Source organism: Ovis aries, chromosome 17 (genome assembly GCF_016772045.2).
Source record: "Ovis aries strain OAR_USU_Benz2616 breed Rambouillet chromosome 17, ARS-UI_Ramb_v3.0, whole genome shotgun sequence".
NCBI classification, from domain to species: domain Eukaryota; kingdom Metazoa; phylum Chordata; class Mammalia; order Artiodactyla; family Bovidae; genus Ovis; species Ovis aries.
The window spans coordinates 63,066,613-63,086,637 of record NC_056070.1 but is presented as its reverse complement, the minus strand read 5'-3'; the positions used below and the strand labels follow the sequence as shown (position 1 = coordinate 63,086,637).

Sequence of the window (20,025 nt, the reverse complement as noted above, 5' to 3'; positions counted from 1 at the left end):
GATGACAAGTGTGTTGACCACTTTATTTGCAATTCCACATCCAGGAATTTAGCCGATATGTATTCACAAAGATGAGGGACCATTCTAACACTGAGAAGTTACAGTAAGTTACAGTTGCATCTATTCATGTCCTGCAGCTGTTAAAAAGAATGAGATCAGTCTCCATGTACTAGTACGGAGAGACCTCAAAGATAGTTTGTGGGGGGAGGTGGACAAGGCATATAGTCCCATTCACTTAAAATTTAAAAGTACATGAGTATTTGTACGTGACTGCAATGGAAGGGGTTTGGATATAATGTATTAAGTGAGGTTCCCATTGGGGAGCAGAGTATTAGAAGGGACTGAAGGGGGATATATTCTCTTTCAACACTCTTGAGCTGCTTCTATGCTATTTTATCAACAAGCACAGGATCATGGGCTGCTTATTTACTTTGAAATAAATAAATAACTTTGGATCTGTGTCTGGAAGGTAGATTCTAAGTCAGAGTAGCCTTATTATCTCTTGAAAACTTGAAAGCTACCTCAGACTGGATCACTTTTTTCTGTTCAAAAAGAAATTTAAATAAATACTGCCATATATGGGAGCTGAGGCCTGTACTCTTTCTGATCACTATCTGTAAACTGTGGTTAAAAAGATTTTGTCTTTAGAATAGCAAGCACCCCAAAAAGAAAGAAAAGAAATCTGTAATTATTCCTTTTTAAAAAGGAGTTGGAAAAATCAGGGCTGTAAACTCCAGTCAGCCTCTCCTCACCAAATCTTCCTAAGGTATGTCAAAAGGCTCTTAAATAAAAAGTGTTTTTTGAAAAGTACGTCTTCTCATTCTGTTTGGTGGAAAAAGGAAAATAGAGATTTACTGCATTAAACAACAGCCCCCGTGTCTGCCAGGGCCAGAACGTGGGAAGACAGGAGTAGAGAGGCTGACCTCCCTTTCGTCCCGACAGTCCTCTTCAGGTCCCTCTCCTTCAGCGGGTTAGTTTCTTCCCTGTGAGAGGTGTGCCAGTGGCTGTTTCCCAGGACAGTCTCAGAGTTACCAGGCAGTCAGCCTCAAATCAGGCCAGGCAGGTGGGGCCCAGAGCTGGTGCAGCCAAGGTAAGCAGGACATCACAGGGCTTTTTTCTGCTGAGACAGGGAAGTCCAGTCCTCCTTCCTGCTGCCTCCCTGAGGTGGCATCCATTGAATCCGCAGGTCGTGGCTGGGACTGCAGGCGGGCCTTGTGGTCTGGGAAACTGAGAACTAGTAATTTCTCTAGTACCCAAGTCACTTCTCTCCCTGGCCAAGGGCTCTTTAAGTATTCATTTATTACTTTTATCCCACCTGCTTCCAAAAAAGATTCATGGCATATTCCAGAGTCATACAGCATTAGACTGGTGGGCAGACATTTGTGTAGTCTTCTTGAGGGCAGAAATTTCAACATTTTAAGTGCATATATTGATTTTGGTTTTTGTTTTGGCTGTACCACATGGCACACAGGATCTTAGTTTCCCAACCAGGGATCAAACCTGCAGTCCCTGCAGTGGAATTAAGGAGTCTTAACCATATACTATTTGCATATACTGTTTTCAGTAATTTCTTAATGGAATTCTAAAGGCACATTTGCACATGTGCAAAATAAATATATATGTAAGTATGTGTATGCATGCGTGTTCAGTCACCTCAGTCATGTCCGACTTTTTGTGACTCCATGGACTGTATATGTACATGTAAATATATATAAATACATATAAAATGGAAGATCTAAACCAAACATAAACATGTGTCTTATTCTCTAGGGATTAGAGAGGTAGGGCTAAGACAGATGAATCTTTTTTACATCCTGTGCCACATATAAAATTTTTAAATGTGCTTTTGCACTTTGCATCACTAAGCTTTAAAAGGTTACGTTTCTTTTTCAGAGAAATAATAATATAATAAACCTCTGTGTAACCAACACCGAGCTTTCTCAGTTATCTACCCTCAAAAGGTTCCTTCTTAAAAACAGTACATCATGTTTTATGTCCCTGGATATGTTCCGGTGTATCCTGGTTTACAGTCTATGGGAACTTGAATGCTGTATAAAATCTCAATTATGTGGAACTGGTTCATAGTGCTTTTCAAGTCTACTATATCCTTCTACTTCTCTGTATATTCATTCGATTAATTTTTGAGTTTGATATTGAAACACCAACTAAAAATCTTAAATTTATCTACTTAAAAAGATAATTGTAATATATAGAACAATATGTAACCTTGTTCTGTATTTTCCAAGTTTCCTGTCAATGTTTTCATACTTTCATAATTTAAAAAAATTAAAAAAAATTTTAACAATAAACTCCATCTCAAAAAATAAAAAGGTAATACATCATGATGTTAAAAGAACACAGGGTAGGTCACATATGCCCTTTGAGCCTTTGTTTTCTTATTTACACGTCAGGCCAGTGACTGGTCTTTCCTGGGGTTGAGAGGAGATGAAAACAGCAACGAAAAGCGCTGTGCTGGTGCCAGGGAGTGTCTCATGAACAGTCGCTATGGCAATACATTTAAGCGCCCACTTTCTCCACAACCCCTCTGCTGAAGGCAGGCACCCTGGGCAGGGAGAAGCCATGGAGCTGGGTGGGCGAGCGCAGTGCAATGACTGAGAGAACAGTCAAGTCAGCACAGAAAGGAGGCGCGTCGGGGACCAAGGCTTACCGAAGCAACAGATGGGAGGTCAAGCAGAAGCCATGAGAAAACCCAGGAGAGGGGCTTCCCTGGTGATCCAGTGGTTAAGACTCGGCACTTCCAAGGCAGGGGGCTCAGGCTCAAACCCTGGTCAGGGAACTAAGATCCCACATACCTCATGGCCAAAAAATAAAAAAAAACCCAGGAGGAGGAGTCTTAAGGCCCAAGCCAAAAAACAAGTGGGATTGTTTTTCACTAATGTTAAGTGGTTAACAACAAACAAAACTAAGACTCTTGGGTCAAATAAATGCGGTGAGGTGCCTACCATTTCTGGTTGCTAGAGAGCAGAGGCCGCCTGCTCCAGACCTCCGTGCTTCGCCTCTGTTCTGCCTTGACCTCTCACTATTGCTATGGCAACAGGCATGCCAGTAAATGTTGGAAAAACTCTTTCTTTCTTCCTCTATGGGGGCGGTGGAGGGGCGTGGGGTACTAAGTATGGAGAAAGGTCCAACACATCGGCTCCAGCCAACCGGGAGCCTGATTTCCTTAGCAAGATTAAGATCTGGACCCAAGAGTGGTTTAACCCAACCCCCGGCACTTGGCCCAAGACCTTCGGTCAGACAATTTCCCTCCCTGAGAGTCCCTAGAGTAGGGCTTCTTCAGGTCTCTTCCCCATTTGGCAGCTCACGCGAAGCTACTTGAAATAGTAACAGCCAAGTCTAAATTAGTCAAGAACTCTAGTTATGGGTGGGCTCAAGCTAAGAATGAGGCTCTGTGGGCCTCCTGGCTTATTTGAGCCCTGAGAACAGACTCCATCAACAGTGGTTTCATTCTTGGAGCCGAGCGCTGAATTCTGCCCTTCAAGGGATAACTGAGGAGAAGCAGGCCACGCTCTCCCTCCCTCTCCCCATACCAGCAGCCTCGGTTCCTGCTTGGAGAATCACAGAACATGGCGTCAGGGGTGGGCAGGGGCGAGGGGTGTTATGGAAAGCCAGAGTCATGGCCAAGAGCGAGAGTCTTGGTGTGAAAACTCAGCCCTGCCTTTTGCTGGCTTTGTGAACTTCGGCAAGTCACTTCACCTCTTAAAGGTGAATACCAACTCGTTTGTTGAAGATTAAACAGATTAACATCTGTGGAAGTGCTGGGCCTTCTGCCAGGCCCATTTCAAAGGCTCAGTCAAAGGTATCTGTAACAATCATTCCTATAGCCTTAGCAAGATCATGGGCTTTGCAGCCAGACAGACTGGGTTTCAATCCTTGCTTGACCATTTACTGGCTAGTCTGGGGTAAATTTCTGAAGGTTTTTTGAGCTTCGTGTTTCTGAGCTTGTCAACACTGACAGCACACCAGCAGAAGAGAAAGCAGAGAAAACTGTCTCACAGCTGAGTCTGTCCACGGGTTACTGTGGAAGTTGAGGGGAAAACTGGAGGGGAGGAAGCAACGGGCTCAGTGTGTCTTGGAAGTGAGAGTCCCAGCCTGGTGTTCCAGTGAAAGTGGAAACAAAACAAAATAATTGTTTATTCTTCCTTGAGAGAGCTGCTGCCAGTTGAAAAGGCCCAGCGGCATTTTACAAAACTTCGTTCCCTTAGCCAAACATCCTGGTGAAGAGAAAAGAAAGCTCCCTGACACATCACAGGAGAACTCTTTGCAGCCAAAAGAACCCCTGGGTCTCTACCTCACTTCTTTGCGATCAAGTTCAAACTCAATCCCAACACAGAGTGTCACTGCAAATTGTTTATTAAAACACAAAGCAATGGACAGTGAAAAACATCCTGATTTTTTTTTTCCACTTTTTGGTGGGAGTTGGGTTGGGGCATGGGAGGGGTAGGGGCAGATGGAGACACCCCAAGACAGCTCTGTGCACCCCGGCAGCTTTCCCGGGCCAGCCAGGTTCAAAGCTCCTCAGTCACACCCCGCTGTGTCGCTATAAATGTGTGTTGTGGCTACAGACAGAGCAGGTTTGGCCTCCGCAGGGAGAGGATGGGCATTTAGAATAGGAGCTACGAGGGCTACCATGAACCAGACACTGGCTCCAGCACTTAGTACAGAATCGACCGACCAAGAGGGGCAGGCTGGTGTCCTGACAAGCCCAGCTTAGGCCAATGACGGTTGAAGAGGCTGCCCTGAGCTCTGAAGGGACAGCTGGTCCAAGCGTGGGAGCGCTTGGGGGAAGGAAAATCCTCAGAGGGGACTGATCCAGGGTCCAATTTCTTTTCATTCCCTGGATCACGACGCACCAGGGAAGAGAGGAGTCAAGGGTGTCTCACTACCGGATCTGTCCTCCCGCCTGGCCCTGCCAACTCCCCTCTCCCACCTGGCAACTCAGCCCTCTTTTCGTGACAGTTGTCCTTTGAAAGGACGGAAAGCGCACTTCATTGTTGTTGTTTTTCCTTGTACTGAAATAAAGGCCTGAAGCTCAAAATAGAGGTGAGAACGGAGTCCTGCTTTTCCTGGTGCTGCGTTCCCTCGTCTCACAAGACTGCCTGGATGCAAGAGGTGCCAAGGGCCTCTCTGCCAACTCCATCAGGCACTACTGTTTCCCTGGCTGCCAGCACCATCCTGGCTCCTTGTTTTTATACTCCTAGGGGGCGGGGGCAGGAGCGGGGAACCCGTCCTAAGAGATCTATCTTGTTCTTTCCCTGCCAACCCGGCCAGGCCCCAAATTGCCTGCCCTTATCCAAGTGGTCTGGCAGCTGAAAGCCATCTAGCCAAAGGCTGCTAGGCAAGGACACACCAGATAGGCAGTGAGCCACCCACGTTAACAGAGAAGAAACCACCCGCTCTGGGCAGTGGACCCATTGGTGCCAACCTAGTCTTGTAACAGATCGAGGAAATCTAGCCCTCTTGCCCCAGGAGAGGTCTAAATACAGAAGGAGCCCTAGCTCGGACTGAAAGGGAGAAACGACTCCGATCTCCCAGAAGCTTGACCGTTAAGGCTTCTTTGCAATTTTCTTAGAGCTCTTTCATCCCTACTCGTCTCTTCCCACAGAAGAGCAGATTCCTTCTCTGGTTTCTGAATGGAGCCCGGGTGTCTCTGGTTCTACTTCTGCACCATCCCTTAGGCTCCTTTCCCAGGGTCACAGCAGAAGGAGGCCCTAAGCTTTCCCTCCCTCCCACCTTGTTTTTGTGACACAGAAGTATCTCTTATTAGTCTCTCATTCTGGAAAGCTCATCTGCTCTTCTAAGTCTTTCTGGAGAGGCGTGGAGCACAGCATTATATGTTGCCACTTGATGCCATTAAGGCTCCCCGAGGCAAGAAGACACCTGGACTAGGTCAGAGCCGGCCAGCAAAGGGGAAGGGAGGGAAGGGACGGGGAGGCAGCCCCACAGCAGGAACAGTGGGACCTCCTGCCCAGACCTGAATCTCGTGGGAACACCCATCCTGGCTCAGAGCAGGAGAGGAAAAGGCACTGTGCTGACCAGGTGGGTCCTTCCCCAACCCCCAGGGAGGATGGAGAACCCGCTGATTCTCCCCCTGGGCTTCCCAAGGTGAGCCCATTTCTAGGGAGTGGAGCGTAAGTGCTAGGAAAGGGAAAATACTGCTGCTGCTTTCCGAAGTTCAACTCAGATCCTAAAAGCCATGGCCAGGCCTTCCCAGGAGAGGGCAGAAGCAGGATGTGAAGGGTGAGAAATTCCTTAAAACAGAAGCTTCTCCAAAAAGAAAAGAAGTCACAATGCGATTCTAAAACTGGATTAAACAGTCCCCAGGAACAGAAAGGGGGCGGTTAACGTAACTCAAACACTTTACCCCATCTCTTCAAAGCCTAAGTGACTTCTAATATGATCCTTCAATTTCGGGCCAGTATCTCTTAGGCAAATGGTGGGAATGGGAAAACAAGATCACACTCTCCAAGCGACGACAGGTGGGCCTGCAGGCCCTGTGGTCCTCCTGCGAGTCTAATACCACCGAAACAAAGAGAACCATCTTTCAAGTCACCGAAATGCAAGGTAAACATTGAGCAGCTTCTTCTCGGTCATACAGGTTTTTTCTTTTTCTTCCCCCCAGAACAACATATTTGGTTTAGGGTACATGGGTCCCACAGATTGTTTCCTGGCATGATGTTCCCATCAGCGTTGAGTGAAGCCCCCTAAAAGTCTGATTGGAGGTCAGCTGGTCCCTGACCCCAATCAGGGCTACACTGCAGGATCAGCCCACCTCCCACGGACATCTGTGCCCTGTCCAACTGGAAACTGGACCTGAGCCACACTTCGGGCACCAGGAGTTTCATCTCAGTTAGCGTTTGCTCTTGGCTTTGGCCAGCTGGGCTGAGGAGGATCTCAGAAGCTCGGACAGAGGGTGGATCTCGTAGAGAAAAGTCGAGGCCTTTCCTTTCCCACCTCTAATGGGCCTGACTTCTCACCTCCCCAGCCCCAGCCAGCAACTCCCCTACCGCGCAGACTCTCAGCCCTAGCACCAGCTCAAGACACAGACGAGGGGACAAACAGTGCAAAGAGCAAAGGATAAACAACAGAGTAATTCTTGACACGCACTAAACAAAAAATAAAAATAAACAGTACCCCATTCCCACCCCTTTAACCTAAACTTCATGTACCTATAACATCTTGAAGGAGCAAAAAAACAAACAAACAAACAAACCAAAAAGCTTTCAAGTTCAGCATCCCAAGCCAACCGTGACCAGCCCTGGGCGGCTCTGAGAGCTGGGTGGGCTTGGCTACAGGGGACTTGACCCCCGCCCCCGCCATACTTCTTCCTGTTTCCTCACTTCCCCTTTAGCTTTTATGAGCCACAGAAAGCTGTTCCTTCCTTTCAGACACGACCAAAGAGGAAAGCGCCCATCCCTGTCCTTGAGCTCAGGGAAAGGGTGGGCTGGGAAACAGAGGCAGAAGCGAGGCTGCTTGGCTTACAGTACCATGAGGAAATGGCCCCAGGAGTCAGGGTTTCCTTCTGAGACTCTGAGTCACTGGAGGGAAGGGTTGAGGTGAGGAGGCGGGGAGCCTCCTTCCTCGGAGAGGCCCAGCAAACGAATGGACAAGGCAAGATGGCGGCCACAAGCCCTCCTGCATCCTGTTTACCCCGTGGGCAGTGGCCTCAGGAGAGCGGCGATGGGACGGGAATCCAAGCCACCGTCAGGACGCCCACTGCCCCAGGCAGGCGGTCCCCAGGACAGAGGCTTCAGGACGTCCCCCGAAACGCAGGAGGCTTTGTGAAGCACTCCAAGTGCGCCTCTAGTCATAGCTTCAGGACGCAGCGACCCAGCTGCCTGACTCTTGCCTGAGCACGGACGTCTAAGTCGCAGCTGAAATGACGGGCTTTGACTCTCTCGGAGGACTCAAGGAGGACCTGGAGTAACTTCGGTCAGAACCCAAAACCCAGGACAGGAGCCCAGGGGCTACTTCCTTTGTCCCAAAACTAGCAGTTCAAATACGCAGAGCTCTTGGAAACCAGACAAACTCAAAATTCAACAGGTTCTAAAGATGGGCCTGGCCTGAGAGTTTGTGCTGTTCCAGCCCCAGCAGCAGCTCATCCTGCGGCTCTCCAGCCACAAAACTCCTTGTAGCTTGGCTGGGTCCCAGCTCACTGCTCCCCTAATGGGGAAAAGGATGACTGGGATCAGAAAGGAGGGTAACAGGGAGCCTCACTTCCCGCAGAAAATTTTCACAGGGAATTCAAGACAGACATATCCGGGGCTGCCAGGACTAGGGCTGCCTGGTAGCCTTCCTGCCCCATCACACCAAGAACTTGGCAGCGACCTGGACAGGGAAATGAAAGGTCATAAGGGCGCACTTGTAAGGTCAGTGAGAGGCGTCATTGGGCCAGATACAATCAGTCTAGCTCCTTGGGCAGCTCTAGCCTTAAACCAAAACTGGCTGAACCGTGACGTAGGATGAGGAGGGAATCAATGAACGTCGGATACTGGATACTTTCAACAGTGGTCAGTCACTTAGTAGGGCTCAGGTCTCTGAGGTTGCTCTTAAGTTATGCTAACGTAAGCCTTTTCCAATCCAAAGACTAGAAGAGACTTTTAAGGTCAAGTGTTCTGTGTCTGCAGGCTGGAAAGCCTCTGTGTCCCCTGGCAGCGAGCCCCTACAAAGGGGCCAGTAACAGAGCTGCTCGGTCAGGTCCTCCTGGCTGCTGGCTCAGAGATCCAGGGAGGGAGGTACCAGTAAGGTGAGGTGGTGAAGGAGAAGACATTCAAGCAGAGGGAACTCCAGATCCCCAATGTCTCCTTCCCTTCTTGGCAATAACTTAGCAGGATGGTTGAGAGAGAGCGAGAAGAGATTTCCAAATGAGCCAGATTCAGAAAAATAAGAGAGAGAGAGGAAACCAAGTCCCCAACAGGCACTGAAATCAAAATGATCTGCTGTGGTAAGAAGTCATAGGCAACTCGAGGACCTGATAGAAACGAATCGTCTTGGATACCAGACAGTCCTCTAACTGGCGCGTGTCAGGGAGACAAGCGATGACAAAGCTCAAACACTTAAGGTGGAACCGTCACTGGGCTAAAACCAGACAGGCTTCCGTGTAAGGAAGTATCGACTTTTCTTCTTTTGAATCCCCCTTCCGTTTTTGTCTTATCATACAAATTATACACCTTCACACACACACACACACACACACACACACACAGACCACACACCCACTTGGAATCCCAGGACGTCTGAAAACTTCTCTGGACGTCACTTCAGAACATACCCAACTCCCAGCGCTGGTCTTCTGGAGTAAGAAGATTGTATTTCCCTGCTGTTAATTTCTAACCTAAAAAAAAGGAACCAGGTCGGCTCTGAGTTCAGAGTCCCTTCCACTGGACGAAGACCCTTGGCCAGGTGGGATCCAGTTTACCCTACACACCCTAGGGAGGAAAGAGATAGCTGGGGGCTGCCCCAGGGAGAGGACGAGGACTAGAGCAGGTCTGGGACCAGGTGGTGGACGAGGACTGCTCTCTAGTCACTCTGCCTCTTTTCATCTCCTTTAATTGTGTGTGTGTGTGTGTGTGTGTGTGTGTGTGTTCTCATTTGCTTTTGTTAATCACTATAAAAAATACAGAAACCCAAACCAACACGTTCGGTTTCTTTCCCACACTCCTCCACCTGTTCAGGATGGTGATTGGTTCTCACAACCGGCAGAGGCAGAAGAGGGTTGGAATGAAGACTCCGAAGGCCACCAGGATGGGAAACATGAGGCTGCTGTTGTCCGAGGCGTAGGGGTTGGGCGTGCGGGGGCCCGACTGCACTCGGTTCTTATTGGTCTGTCTCTTGAGATTAGACCCTTCATCGTATTCTTCTTCCTCCTCCTCCTCTTCTTTCTTTTCCAGTCCTGGATGAGGCTGCAGCTTTGGTACATCTGACACGAGAACAAGAACACCTTTTAAGTAAGACTCACAGCATTTAAATGAGGCCCTTAAGGGAAGTAAATGAGCCACAAGAGACCCTATGACCTAAAGCAGGATCCACAGGAAGGAGCAGCCCCAGCTTCAAGCCTGGAGAAGAGCAGATCGCTGCAAACATGGGTCTTTCTGAGACTTAACTAAAACGGAGTAGAAGTCTTGCACCCTGAGAGGCTTCCTGTCTCCCTTCCCTGTCCTACTTCTTTAAAGCCTGGAGAGAACCAGACTGGATGAGGACACTGACCCAACACCCCAAGCTTAACCTTTTCAAATCTTTGCTCCCTCCTCCAACCCCACATTCCCTTCTGATGCACACAGCCACCGAGGAAAAGCTGGCCCATGGAGTTCTGGGCTCTCTGCACACCCTCCCGCTCTGGTCACTGTCCCCTCCCAAGGGGTTCTGTTTCACCCATCAGTCTGGGAGTAAGACATCCTCTGGGATGTGCCTCCAGAAGAGGTGGGGAAAGGTATGGAGGTGGGATGGGGGAGCAAAGTCACTGAGACCGACGCCTTCTCGGCAAAAACCAGCCTGGGAAAGCTGGCAGCCAGGACCTGCAACCCCAAGAAAGAGATGCACTTTTGGGCTGGATCCCAGGAACAAGGAGACATTAAGTGAACTTCTGCTCAGTGCAGCCCAGAGACACTGTGCTTTTAGAGCACACCAAACACTCAGGGCCCTTCCTCTGCCTTTTTCTTCTTTCTACCTACCTGCCCTGCACCTCATTCACAGATGTCAAAGAAACAGAATAAGGGTGAGGTTTAGGCAATTCCAAATGACTACAAGGGTCAGGGCACACCCGTAGTCCCAATTTACAGAGCAGTTAAAAGGACTTTTGTCTAAAACTAATTCACTGATTAAATGGTGACAGGAAGATTTGAACACAGACCCTGCTGCAAAGCTTAGGGCTAGCACTATGCTTGCTACACTTCAGCCCAAGCTACTTGACTCTGGGTTCCTCATATTAAGGCTTTAAGTGTTAGTGTTTTCCAAACAGTGATCAGCTAAATCACCTCTAGCAGTTCCCTCAATCATATCCTTCAGCCCACGTCAAAAAGCACATCAGAGGAGCTTCCCAGGTGGCTCAGTGTAGAGAAATCTACCTGCCAATGCAGGAGACATGGGTTTGATCCCTGGTCCAGGAAGATCCCAAGTGCTGGGGAACAACTAAGCCCCTGCGCCACGGCTACTGAGCCTGCGTCCGAGAGCCCAGGAGCCACGGCTACTGAGCCCACCTGGGCTGCAACTGCTGAAGCCTGAGTACCTGAGACTGTGCTCCATAAAACAGAAGCCACCACAATGAGGAGCCTCCATACCACAACTAGAGAGAAGCCTCTGCTTGCTGCAACTAGAGAAAACCCCGCACCACAATGAAGAGCCAACACGGCCAAAAATAAATAATTTTTAAAAAAGCAGACCAGAAATACAACTTACCATCCACTGTCCCAGCCATGATGTAGAGTGCACAGACTTTGGGGTTGTCATAGTATCCCTAAAATAAGGGAAACAGCGGTCACCCCTACACAGCAGCAAACAGCTTCCCCCTGCCCCTGGCACCCATCCTTTTGAGCTCGTCCTCGGCTGCAAGGAGGCAGAGAGGGAGCATTACCTTGACAAACTCGATGTAGAGTTTGCCTGTGAAGGTGGACACCTCACCCTGGACGCTCAGCTTCCCCTTCCGGATGCTCATGGGGATGATCTCATCGTGGGCAGTACTGTGCCCTACGCGATCAAAGATATCCAGGTCCTTCACCACCACGTGGCCATTCAACCGCACGTCAAATACCTGCCAAGATGAGACAAGGAGACAGCGTCAAAACCACCTGCTTCAGACTTCCCTGGGGGTCCAGTGGTTAATGCTCTGCGCTTCTAACCTACAGGTTGTAGGTTCGATCCCTGGTAGGGCACGTTCTCCGTGCCACTCAAGACAGCCAAAACAGACAAACAAAAAAGCATCTGCTTCACACGCCTTCAGCAGCTGGACATTAGGCACCCGCCTGGGCTTCAGGTTCAAAAGTAATTCAAGGAATGACAGGCAGGGCTGGATAGACTTCAGGGTGGCGAGAGACCTCTACCTGAGCCGAACCAAAGGCACATTCCTTCACTGTCAAGGTTGCTAACTGGGAACAAAGAGTGCAAACAAAAAGCTCAAGGCGGAAAGAAGGCAAGTCAGAAGAAGGAACAGGAAAATACCACGGCGAAAAACAAGAAGGTGCAGACAACCAAGAAGGGAGAGGTTATAACCAGGAGGACCTTAGGAAGATTAGTTAATTGCTAAGATCTAGGATTCCGGCATTGCTTTCTGTCAGTTCAGTTCAGTCGCTCACTCGTGTCTGACTCTTTGCAACCCCATGGACTGCAGCACGCCAGGCTTCCCTGTCTATCACCAACTCCCGGAGTTTGCTCAAATTCATGTCCATCGCATTGGTGATGCCATCCAACCATCTCATCCTCTGTCGTCCCCTTCTCCTCCTGCCTTCAATTTTTCCCAGCATCAGGGTCTTTCTGTCACCCCAAGGCAAATGCAGCCTCATAGTTACGGGATACAGCTGGGCAAGAAGAACCCAGCTTTGGGAGTTTCCTGGTGGCCTAGTGGTTAGGATTCTGGGCTTTCACTGGGGTTCAGTCCTTGGTTAGGGAACCGAGATCCCACAAGCTGCGTGGCGTGACCTTAAAAAAGAAAACCCAGCTTTTCCTCAAACTTCAATTATTCCCCCCTCCTAAGCACCCACATTCTCTGGGAGCTTTCTCCCAGAGTGCCGAGGTACCACGGGTCAAGTGGGGGCCTGAGCCGCCTCACCTTCTGCTGGGACTGGGCAAAGTAGACCTCAGCAAACTTCAGCACCAGCACGTAGTCCCCCTCCTCCTTGATGGGCACTTCGTAGCCAAAGGTCTCCTCATTGTACCTCTCCGTCTGATACAGGATCTGGTCCTCTGGGTTGGAACGCAGGATTGGCAGCTTCATGCCATAGTCAGAGGCTGGTGACAAAAGACACAAGAGAAACCACATCAGAGGCCAAACAAACACAAAAGCAGAGTGGAGACCCCAGAATGGCCAGGGGCGTTTCCCTGGGCAAAGCTAATAACCCTCCCCTACTGCACCTGGCTCCAAAGAGACCAGCCACAAAGGCAGGAGTCAGGTAGCTGTTACCAAGGAAGAGTAAAATGAAAGAAACCAACACAGAAATCACCCCCAACAAGCTCCCATCACCCTCACAGCAAAACTTTCAAACATTCGTGAAATTGACTTTTCCCCAGCTATATCCAGAGTGGTGGGAATGGAACAAGTCTAACTCATTATTACAACAAAGCACTGCCCTACAGCTGCTGGGCTTCAGAGAAACCTCGTAAAAGCAGAGGGATGGCCAGGAACACTGCAAGATGATTAAGTTCAAAGAATTTTTTTCCCCTCATTTGGAAGAGCTCAGTCTAAGTAAAAAAACAGGATATCTGTTAGGAAAGTCATTCTTCATTGTCTTTACTGCAAATAAGAAACAAGCTTTCGTTGCTTTTTACAACGTTTTCATTCAAAAAGTTCCAGGGCTGGTCAAAAGCAACAAGGTCGTTAAAAAGAGGATGTGATGCTCTCTAATTTCCTCTGGGTCTAACACCTTACTTTCCACAGACTCACAGAACTCAACCTCACCCGTGGTCTCCAACATTCCCCCAGACAAACTGAAAGAAGAAACAAGATTCCCACTGTATCCCCAGCACCTAACATTGTCCTGGGCACGTTCATCAGCGCGCTCAGTGTGATCCACTGAACAAACAAATGGCAACAAAGGAGATGCCCGCAGCACAGTCAAGTCACACGCCCCTCTCCACAGGGCCAGAGCCATCCTAGCAGGGAAGGAAAATGGTCCATGGTCCCGTCGCACCTCTGGCCTCAGATTCCCAGGTCCAGAAGGAGCCATTTTCCCCATTTCAGGCATGAGGAATCCATGCATGTGTGTGCTCTGACACTCAGTCGTGTCTGACTCTTTGCAACCCCATGGACTCTAGCCCGCCAGGCTCCTCTCTGTCCAGGTAAGAATACTGGAGTGGGTTGCCATTTCCTCCTCCAGAGGCTCTTCCCAACCCAGGGATTGAACCTGCTTCTCCACTGGTGGGCTGATTTTTTACCACTGAGCCACTTTTCCCATTTTAAACAGATGAGGAAGAGGGCAGAGTAAAAATAAAGTTTTTACTTATGGGTGGGTATCAGAAAAGCCAAAATCCTCTACTGCCCTCAGCCTGCTCCCAATCTTACAAGATGATTCTGTGTATGTTTTTCTTTCTCCCACACAACAAATGAAAACCGGGTCCTTCCTCAAAGATGATTCCACACTCAGGGCCCAGAGGTGAACAGCTATGCCTTCCAGAGTGCTATCCATCTACTTTCCAAACCACAGACTTGGCAGTGATTTTGGTTCACGGGCCTAGTCTCTCCTCCACCTGGGAGGAGGAGTCTTGGAGCTAAGATGTCAAGACCACCTTCCAATTTCACAAGGTGGCTCTGAAGACATCTGGCACCTGGATCCCCAGGGTGATGTTTGAGAGCTGTCACCCTGGCAGCTTTATCTTCCGAGACTCCAAGAGACAGGATCTTTTATCTCCACGGGAGGTAAAAGAGTAACTAGAAGATCCAGTGGCTGAGGTCAAGCCTTCCAGAAAAATAAACAGAACTGTTAACAGTTCCTGTAAGTGAATAGCAGCCAGATCAGATGGACTGATGAGACAATGAACAGGAAACTCATTGCACTTTTGTCTCCAGACATTTTTTCTTCCTATTTCTCCTTGAAAATCAAAGGGGCGGGGGGTGCTGAGTAGCTCTACAAAGGATGCGCTGCCAACTGCCCCAGATCCATCCCCCAGGCTCAGACCACAAACCTATAAAGATGTAAAGATTGCCAATCCTCTTCCAACTGAGTTCTAAGAATCTCCCTCTTTCACAAGGACCGTGATCCTTACAAATTTGGAATGGTCACTCGATTTGCTTTTCGGAGACACAGAAAATCTCATGCATGTGTGGAGAGTCTATTCTCCCCCCTTCCAGCATGGAAAAAGTGAGACACTGACGGTAACATAATCTGTGGCAGTCTCAGTCTCACAGCTAAGAAAACTCAGCTGTGTGAGCAAAAAACTAGTCAACAACCTTGGAATTACCTTTAAAAGCTTTTCCAAGTGGCTTACCCATGAAATTTGCCACATGCAAAGCTGAATTTGCCCAAGTCTCAAGAGAGACAATAGCAACATCCCCTCTGAGCCTTTATGCCTTCATGGCTACCGTAACAGTGAAGTGAACATGGGGAGCACACAACGGCAGCTGGAATTAAAATTTCAAGTTAGCCCGACAGAGGTGGGACAGTTAACCAAAGATGGAAGGGGGCCAGAGAGTCCACACTCTGCCCACAGCTTCTTAGCTCTAGACGATGGAGTCACCAGGCTACCTGAAAAATTCAGTCCAGGTTTGCGGGGAAGATGGGCCTGGATCTGAATTCTGGCTCTGCTACCTACTGTGTGATACAGAACATGCTGTTGTCTCTAGGTGTTTTTTCATCTGGAAAACGGGCTATCATCTACCTAAATTCTCTGCCAGTGAACTGCTCCTAGGAGGGCCTGCAAATGAAACTGGCCTCTTATGTAGCAGTATATGAAAGTGTCAGTCATCCAGTCATGTCTGACTCTTTGTGACCCCAGACTGTAGCCTGCCAGGTTCCTCTGTCCATGGGATTCTCCAGGCAAGAATACTGGAGTGGGTTGCATTTCCTTCTCCAGGGGATCTTCCCAACCCAGGGATCGAACCCAAGTCTCTCCACTGCAGGCAGATTCTTAACCGTCTGAGCCACCAAGGAAGCAGTTTAGGAAGAAAATTTTAAACAAATCCCTTGGCCTTACACAAATCAGAAGTAGCAGTGTCTCTCTCACATTATCTTTCAAGCTCTTATTTCCCCAAAGCCAAATCCTTCCCCAGCCAAAAGGGAAGAGTCTTCTTTGTTGTTCTTTAATTGCTCAGTCCTGTCTGGATCTTTTGCAACCTCATGGACTGTAGCCCACCAGGTTCCTCTGTCCATGGAATTTCCCAGGCAAGAATACTGGAATGGGGTGCCATTTCCTTCTCCAGGGGATCTTCCCGATCCAGTAATCGAACCTCCATCTCCTGCATTAGCAGGCAGATTCCTTACCACTGCCACCAGGGAAGCCCCAGCAGGGTCTTCCTTAGGTCTAGAGAATTAGTAATCCAACGGGCTCAGACCCCTGGCCAGCTTTTCCCCCTCCAGAGCCACGTTCTGTTCCACTTGTAATTCCTTGTAAAAGATTTTCAAGCAAAGAAAAAGACAGACACTTGAACCTACTGCACAGGAGAATTTTCAGACTCATGTCACTGATTCCTAAAGCATGACAAGTTTTATGAAGAAGGAAAACAAGGTTCAGAGAGGGAACGCAAATTCATCAAGGCCATACAATTAATTAGCGGGCATCTTTCTATGAAGAAGAAATAGCCTTTTTCCTAAAAGCGAGCCAACCTCTATGCCCTCAGGCCAAATAACCAAGTCTTTTCCATCAGAGTCAAGAAGAACCCACAGAGAGCAAGTTACGAAGAACCTAGGATGCAGAGCACGCCAGAATCCCACACAGAGCGCTTCTGAATCACTCTTCATAGTGGTACCTCTGTCTGCTGAAGCACACAGGTTGAAAAAAGCCTTTCCCAGGCTTTCAGCATCTTCTACGAGCACTAGCAATCCTCAAGGCAGAAATGAAATTCAATACACAATGTGAAGTGCCTTTGAAAGCAAAACCCACTAGGTGCCTTGGGCCACTCACAGTTTCCGAGAACACCAAACTACAAAGACACTATAGAGAGACAGCAAGTTCAAAAGCAGGCTAAACTCTTATCTGGATTAACTTGGCAACAAACACCTGAATTCATTAAACACGAAAATGGACTTTCCTCGGGTGCTGGAAACATCACAGGCATGTGGAAAAGAAATAAAGTCGGTCAGCTCCAACAGAAATTATTGTAAATAGCAGCTAGCAGCGGTGGGGGGCGGCGAGGGTCTCCAAATACTTGGCACATCCTTATCCAAACAGAAGCAGCAGCTGCACTTCCCTTCATGGTACTGACTCCCCTGCACAGAAAGAATCTAAAGAGCTGCTTTCTGAGAGAGAAAGACTAATCACTTCTCAGCCCGACCTACAGCCAGCAAAATGCTGCTCTCAGGAGCCCTCCAAGTGCAACGTTGCAACTGGCTGGCTCAAGCTACAACCTAAAGGCTGACAACCACCCTCCACCCTCATTCAACCATTAACACTGCTGCAATTCATACCCAAGTGGACTACCAGAGTGGAGAAGGGAACCTCCATTTAGAGTGCCAGGGTTCCAGCCAGAATTCCAGAACAAGTGAGGGCTTTGGTAATATGGTAAGTCGCACACTTTTACCTGCTACAATAAATTCTTCCAAAGGCACTGCAACTATGACCCAGTAACCCAAGGACAGAGAGCCTGGCTGACTACTGAGAAGACTCAAAAAAAAAAAAAAACCAAATCCACTGGTACCAGCAAATGAAAACCAGGATTTCTGAATAAGGGAAGTAAAGTAGCTGGGGACTATACCTGTGTGGTCTCAGCTCCCTCCTCTGCACTAGGGACCAAAGAGAATAAGGTCACCTATGAAAAGCCTGGTATTTGTTAATTGAAAAGGAACCATCTGTACATGGCCTCACCACAGCTATCTCTAGAGGCGAAGTCCACAAACGGTCTCTAATTTCCTCAAGGGCTTCTTCCGCCCTGCCCACACCCATGAAGAAAGAGGAAGGGTCCAGGCTGAAGATAACAACCACCTCCTGCTATTAAGTAGCCTTTGGCTGCTGTGACGGCTGCTGAAGACCAGGGCCCTGACTCAGCTGAACCCACGCTACTGAGACCTACATGCCAGGGCTAAATAAATTCCAGAGCTAAACTGAAGACAAACGTGGAGCTTTGGAAAACTGCTCTATGTCCCAACACCCCCACGTCTATGGAAGCAATAAACTCCCCCCAATACAACAAATTCCAGGCAGGCCAGGGCAATTAATTTGGTTGGAAGAACCAAGTTAAACCTTTTAGGAAAGGCAAGAGTCAAATCTGGGCATCGTGGAAAAAAGAGTGAGAAAGTCTGTTTCCTACTTTTCTGGAGATGGCCTGTTGCCAAGCTGGCAGCCTCTGAACCCAGCCGACAGCAAAAATCTCCTTCCAACACATGAAGCAGGGAACTTCCTTCTTAAACCTGTTTTCCAATCCTAGGAACAGAAGAAACAAAGTCTAGATTTTCCCAAAGAGTGGTCTGCAGATGACCTATATCAGAAGCCCCAGGGGTGCAGAAACCTGGGTTTAATCCACAGGTCTAGAATTTGTATTTTTAACTAGCTCCGCCAGCAATTCTTACGCTGAGAACTGTGCCGCTCTTGCAAAACTACTGTTGCTCAATCAGTTAAGCCAAAAGCAATTTTCCCATAACCTGGAATCACACCTCTCAGGACCCCTGAGGGGTAGGCTCTCCGCACAGAATATTCAGACCTTACGCTACTGACACACCACCAGCCCCATGTGCAGTAGGGCTGGCGACATAACCACCCTCTGGGAAGGGCCTTAAAGCTTCTACTTTTAAGCACACATATGCCCCGCTCCAAAAGGGGGTAGGGCGGGGGAGGAGGCTACCATCAAACTTTCCTGGCCCATCCTCTTCGAAGATTCCTTTCCATTCTGGCTAAGAATCAAGCCCCGCTCCTGCAGAGAGGGTAAAAAGAGCGGCCGATTTCTGGGTCGGCAGAAATCTACCAGAAACTGACTGGAGAACAGAACCATCAGGCCAGGAACAGAGAAAACCGAAAAACCCGTGAGGCCTCGAGGTGGCAATAGGCCGTCCCCGACTTTACTTTCCCAGCGCGGTTGGAGGTGAGGGGTTAAGAAAATACAAGATGCGAGGTCCAAATGTAACTTCTCGCCAACTCTCTGCCTCGATGGCTCTTGGTTGCTTCGAGCCAGTGCCAGTCTCTAGGCTCTGATCGGGTCCCCGAGGAAACTGTAAAGAGAAATTTCGCTCCAGAGACGTGGCCCCGGGGTCGAGGAAGGGGTTCGGGGCCCGCAGCCCTCGGCGCGCTGCGCCCGGCACGGCAGGCCCGGGATCCCGCGGCTCGGCGGAGGGGCTCTCACCTCGGCCCACCCGGCCTTCCAAAGGGTCCTTGCGGAAGTGGATCCCGTGCACGTCCACATGCGCCTCCCCGCCCGCGTTGACGGCCCAAATCACGCTCTCGGGCAGCCCGGCCCCCGCCAAGCGGACCACGCCGAGCGCCGGCAGCAGCAGAAGCAGCAGTCGCAGGAGCGCCACGGCGGCTCCCTCAACCGCCCGAACGCCTGGCATGGCGGCCTTCACAGCGGGGGCAGCCTCCGCCGAGTCTTCTCCTCAGCCGGCCGCCAGGCCGCCCCGGACTCAGAAAAACAGCGCCACGGGCCGCTGTGCCTCAGCCGCCGGGGACATGTCGCTCTCAGGCCTCCTTCTCAGCCACGGGTGCCGCCTCCCACCTTAGGAACAACCTACCCCACCGCCCAGCCCCCGGCCACGACCCTGTAACCAATCAGCGCCCGGTCCTCATTAATTACCCACCACCCCGCCGGGAGGCTCCCGCCCATTGGCTGCCAGGAGCGGGAGAGGGCGTGGCTACTCTCAGGCGCCGGCCCAACCATCAGGCATGAGAGGGAGCGCGCGCCGAGGCTGGGAGTTCGGTTGAAGCGGCGGTTCAATGCGGAAGTGGCGGGGTGCAGCGCCCAGGCGGCCCCGGAATCCCGCAGCTGAATAGGAAAGGTGGCCTAGGGGGGAAGGTTTAGGATAGGGCGCACCGACACGTCGCCAGCACTTCCGGTGCTCCAGATTTTGGGGGCCGAATAGGCTCTCGAGGGGGGCGTTACCGGCTTTTCCGATCCCCGCTTTCTTTCTCAGGGAGAGGCATGAACATTAGCTCTAATAGGAGAAGCAATGATCACGCTTCCGACGTGATACCCAACCTTTGTCCCCACGCGAGGCAGAG

At 49.7% G+C, this 20,025-nt stretch overlaps 1 protein-coding gene across 1 annotated transcript; it reads right to left on the bottom strand.

Annotated features, from left to right (window-relative positions):
* Positions 1 to 4,356: 4,356 nt before the first annotated feature.
* MLEC (malectin) lies at positions 4,357 to 19,500 on the bottom strand. Its single transcript, XM_015101677.3, has 5 exons — positions 19,154 to 19,500; positions 12,782 to 12,960; positions 11,591 to 11,767; positions 11,416 to 11,473; positions 4,357 to 9,940 (listed from the first exon to the last, which is right to left on the bottom strand). The coding sequence occupies exons 1-5, from the start codon at positions 19,359 to 19,361 to the stop codon at positions 9,711 to 9,713; spliced, it is 852 nt and encodes a 283-aa protein (XP_014957163.2). The 5' UTR covers positions 19,362 to 19,500; the 3' UTR covers positions 4,357 to 9,710.
* Between the last annotated feature and the right edge of the window lie 525 nt (positions 19,501 to 20,025).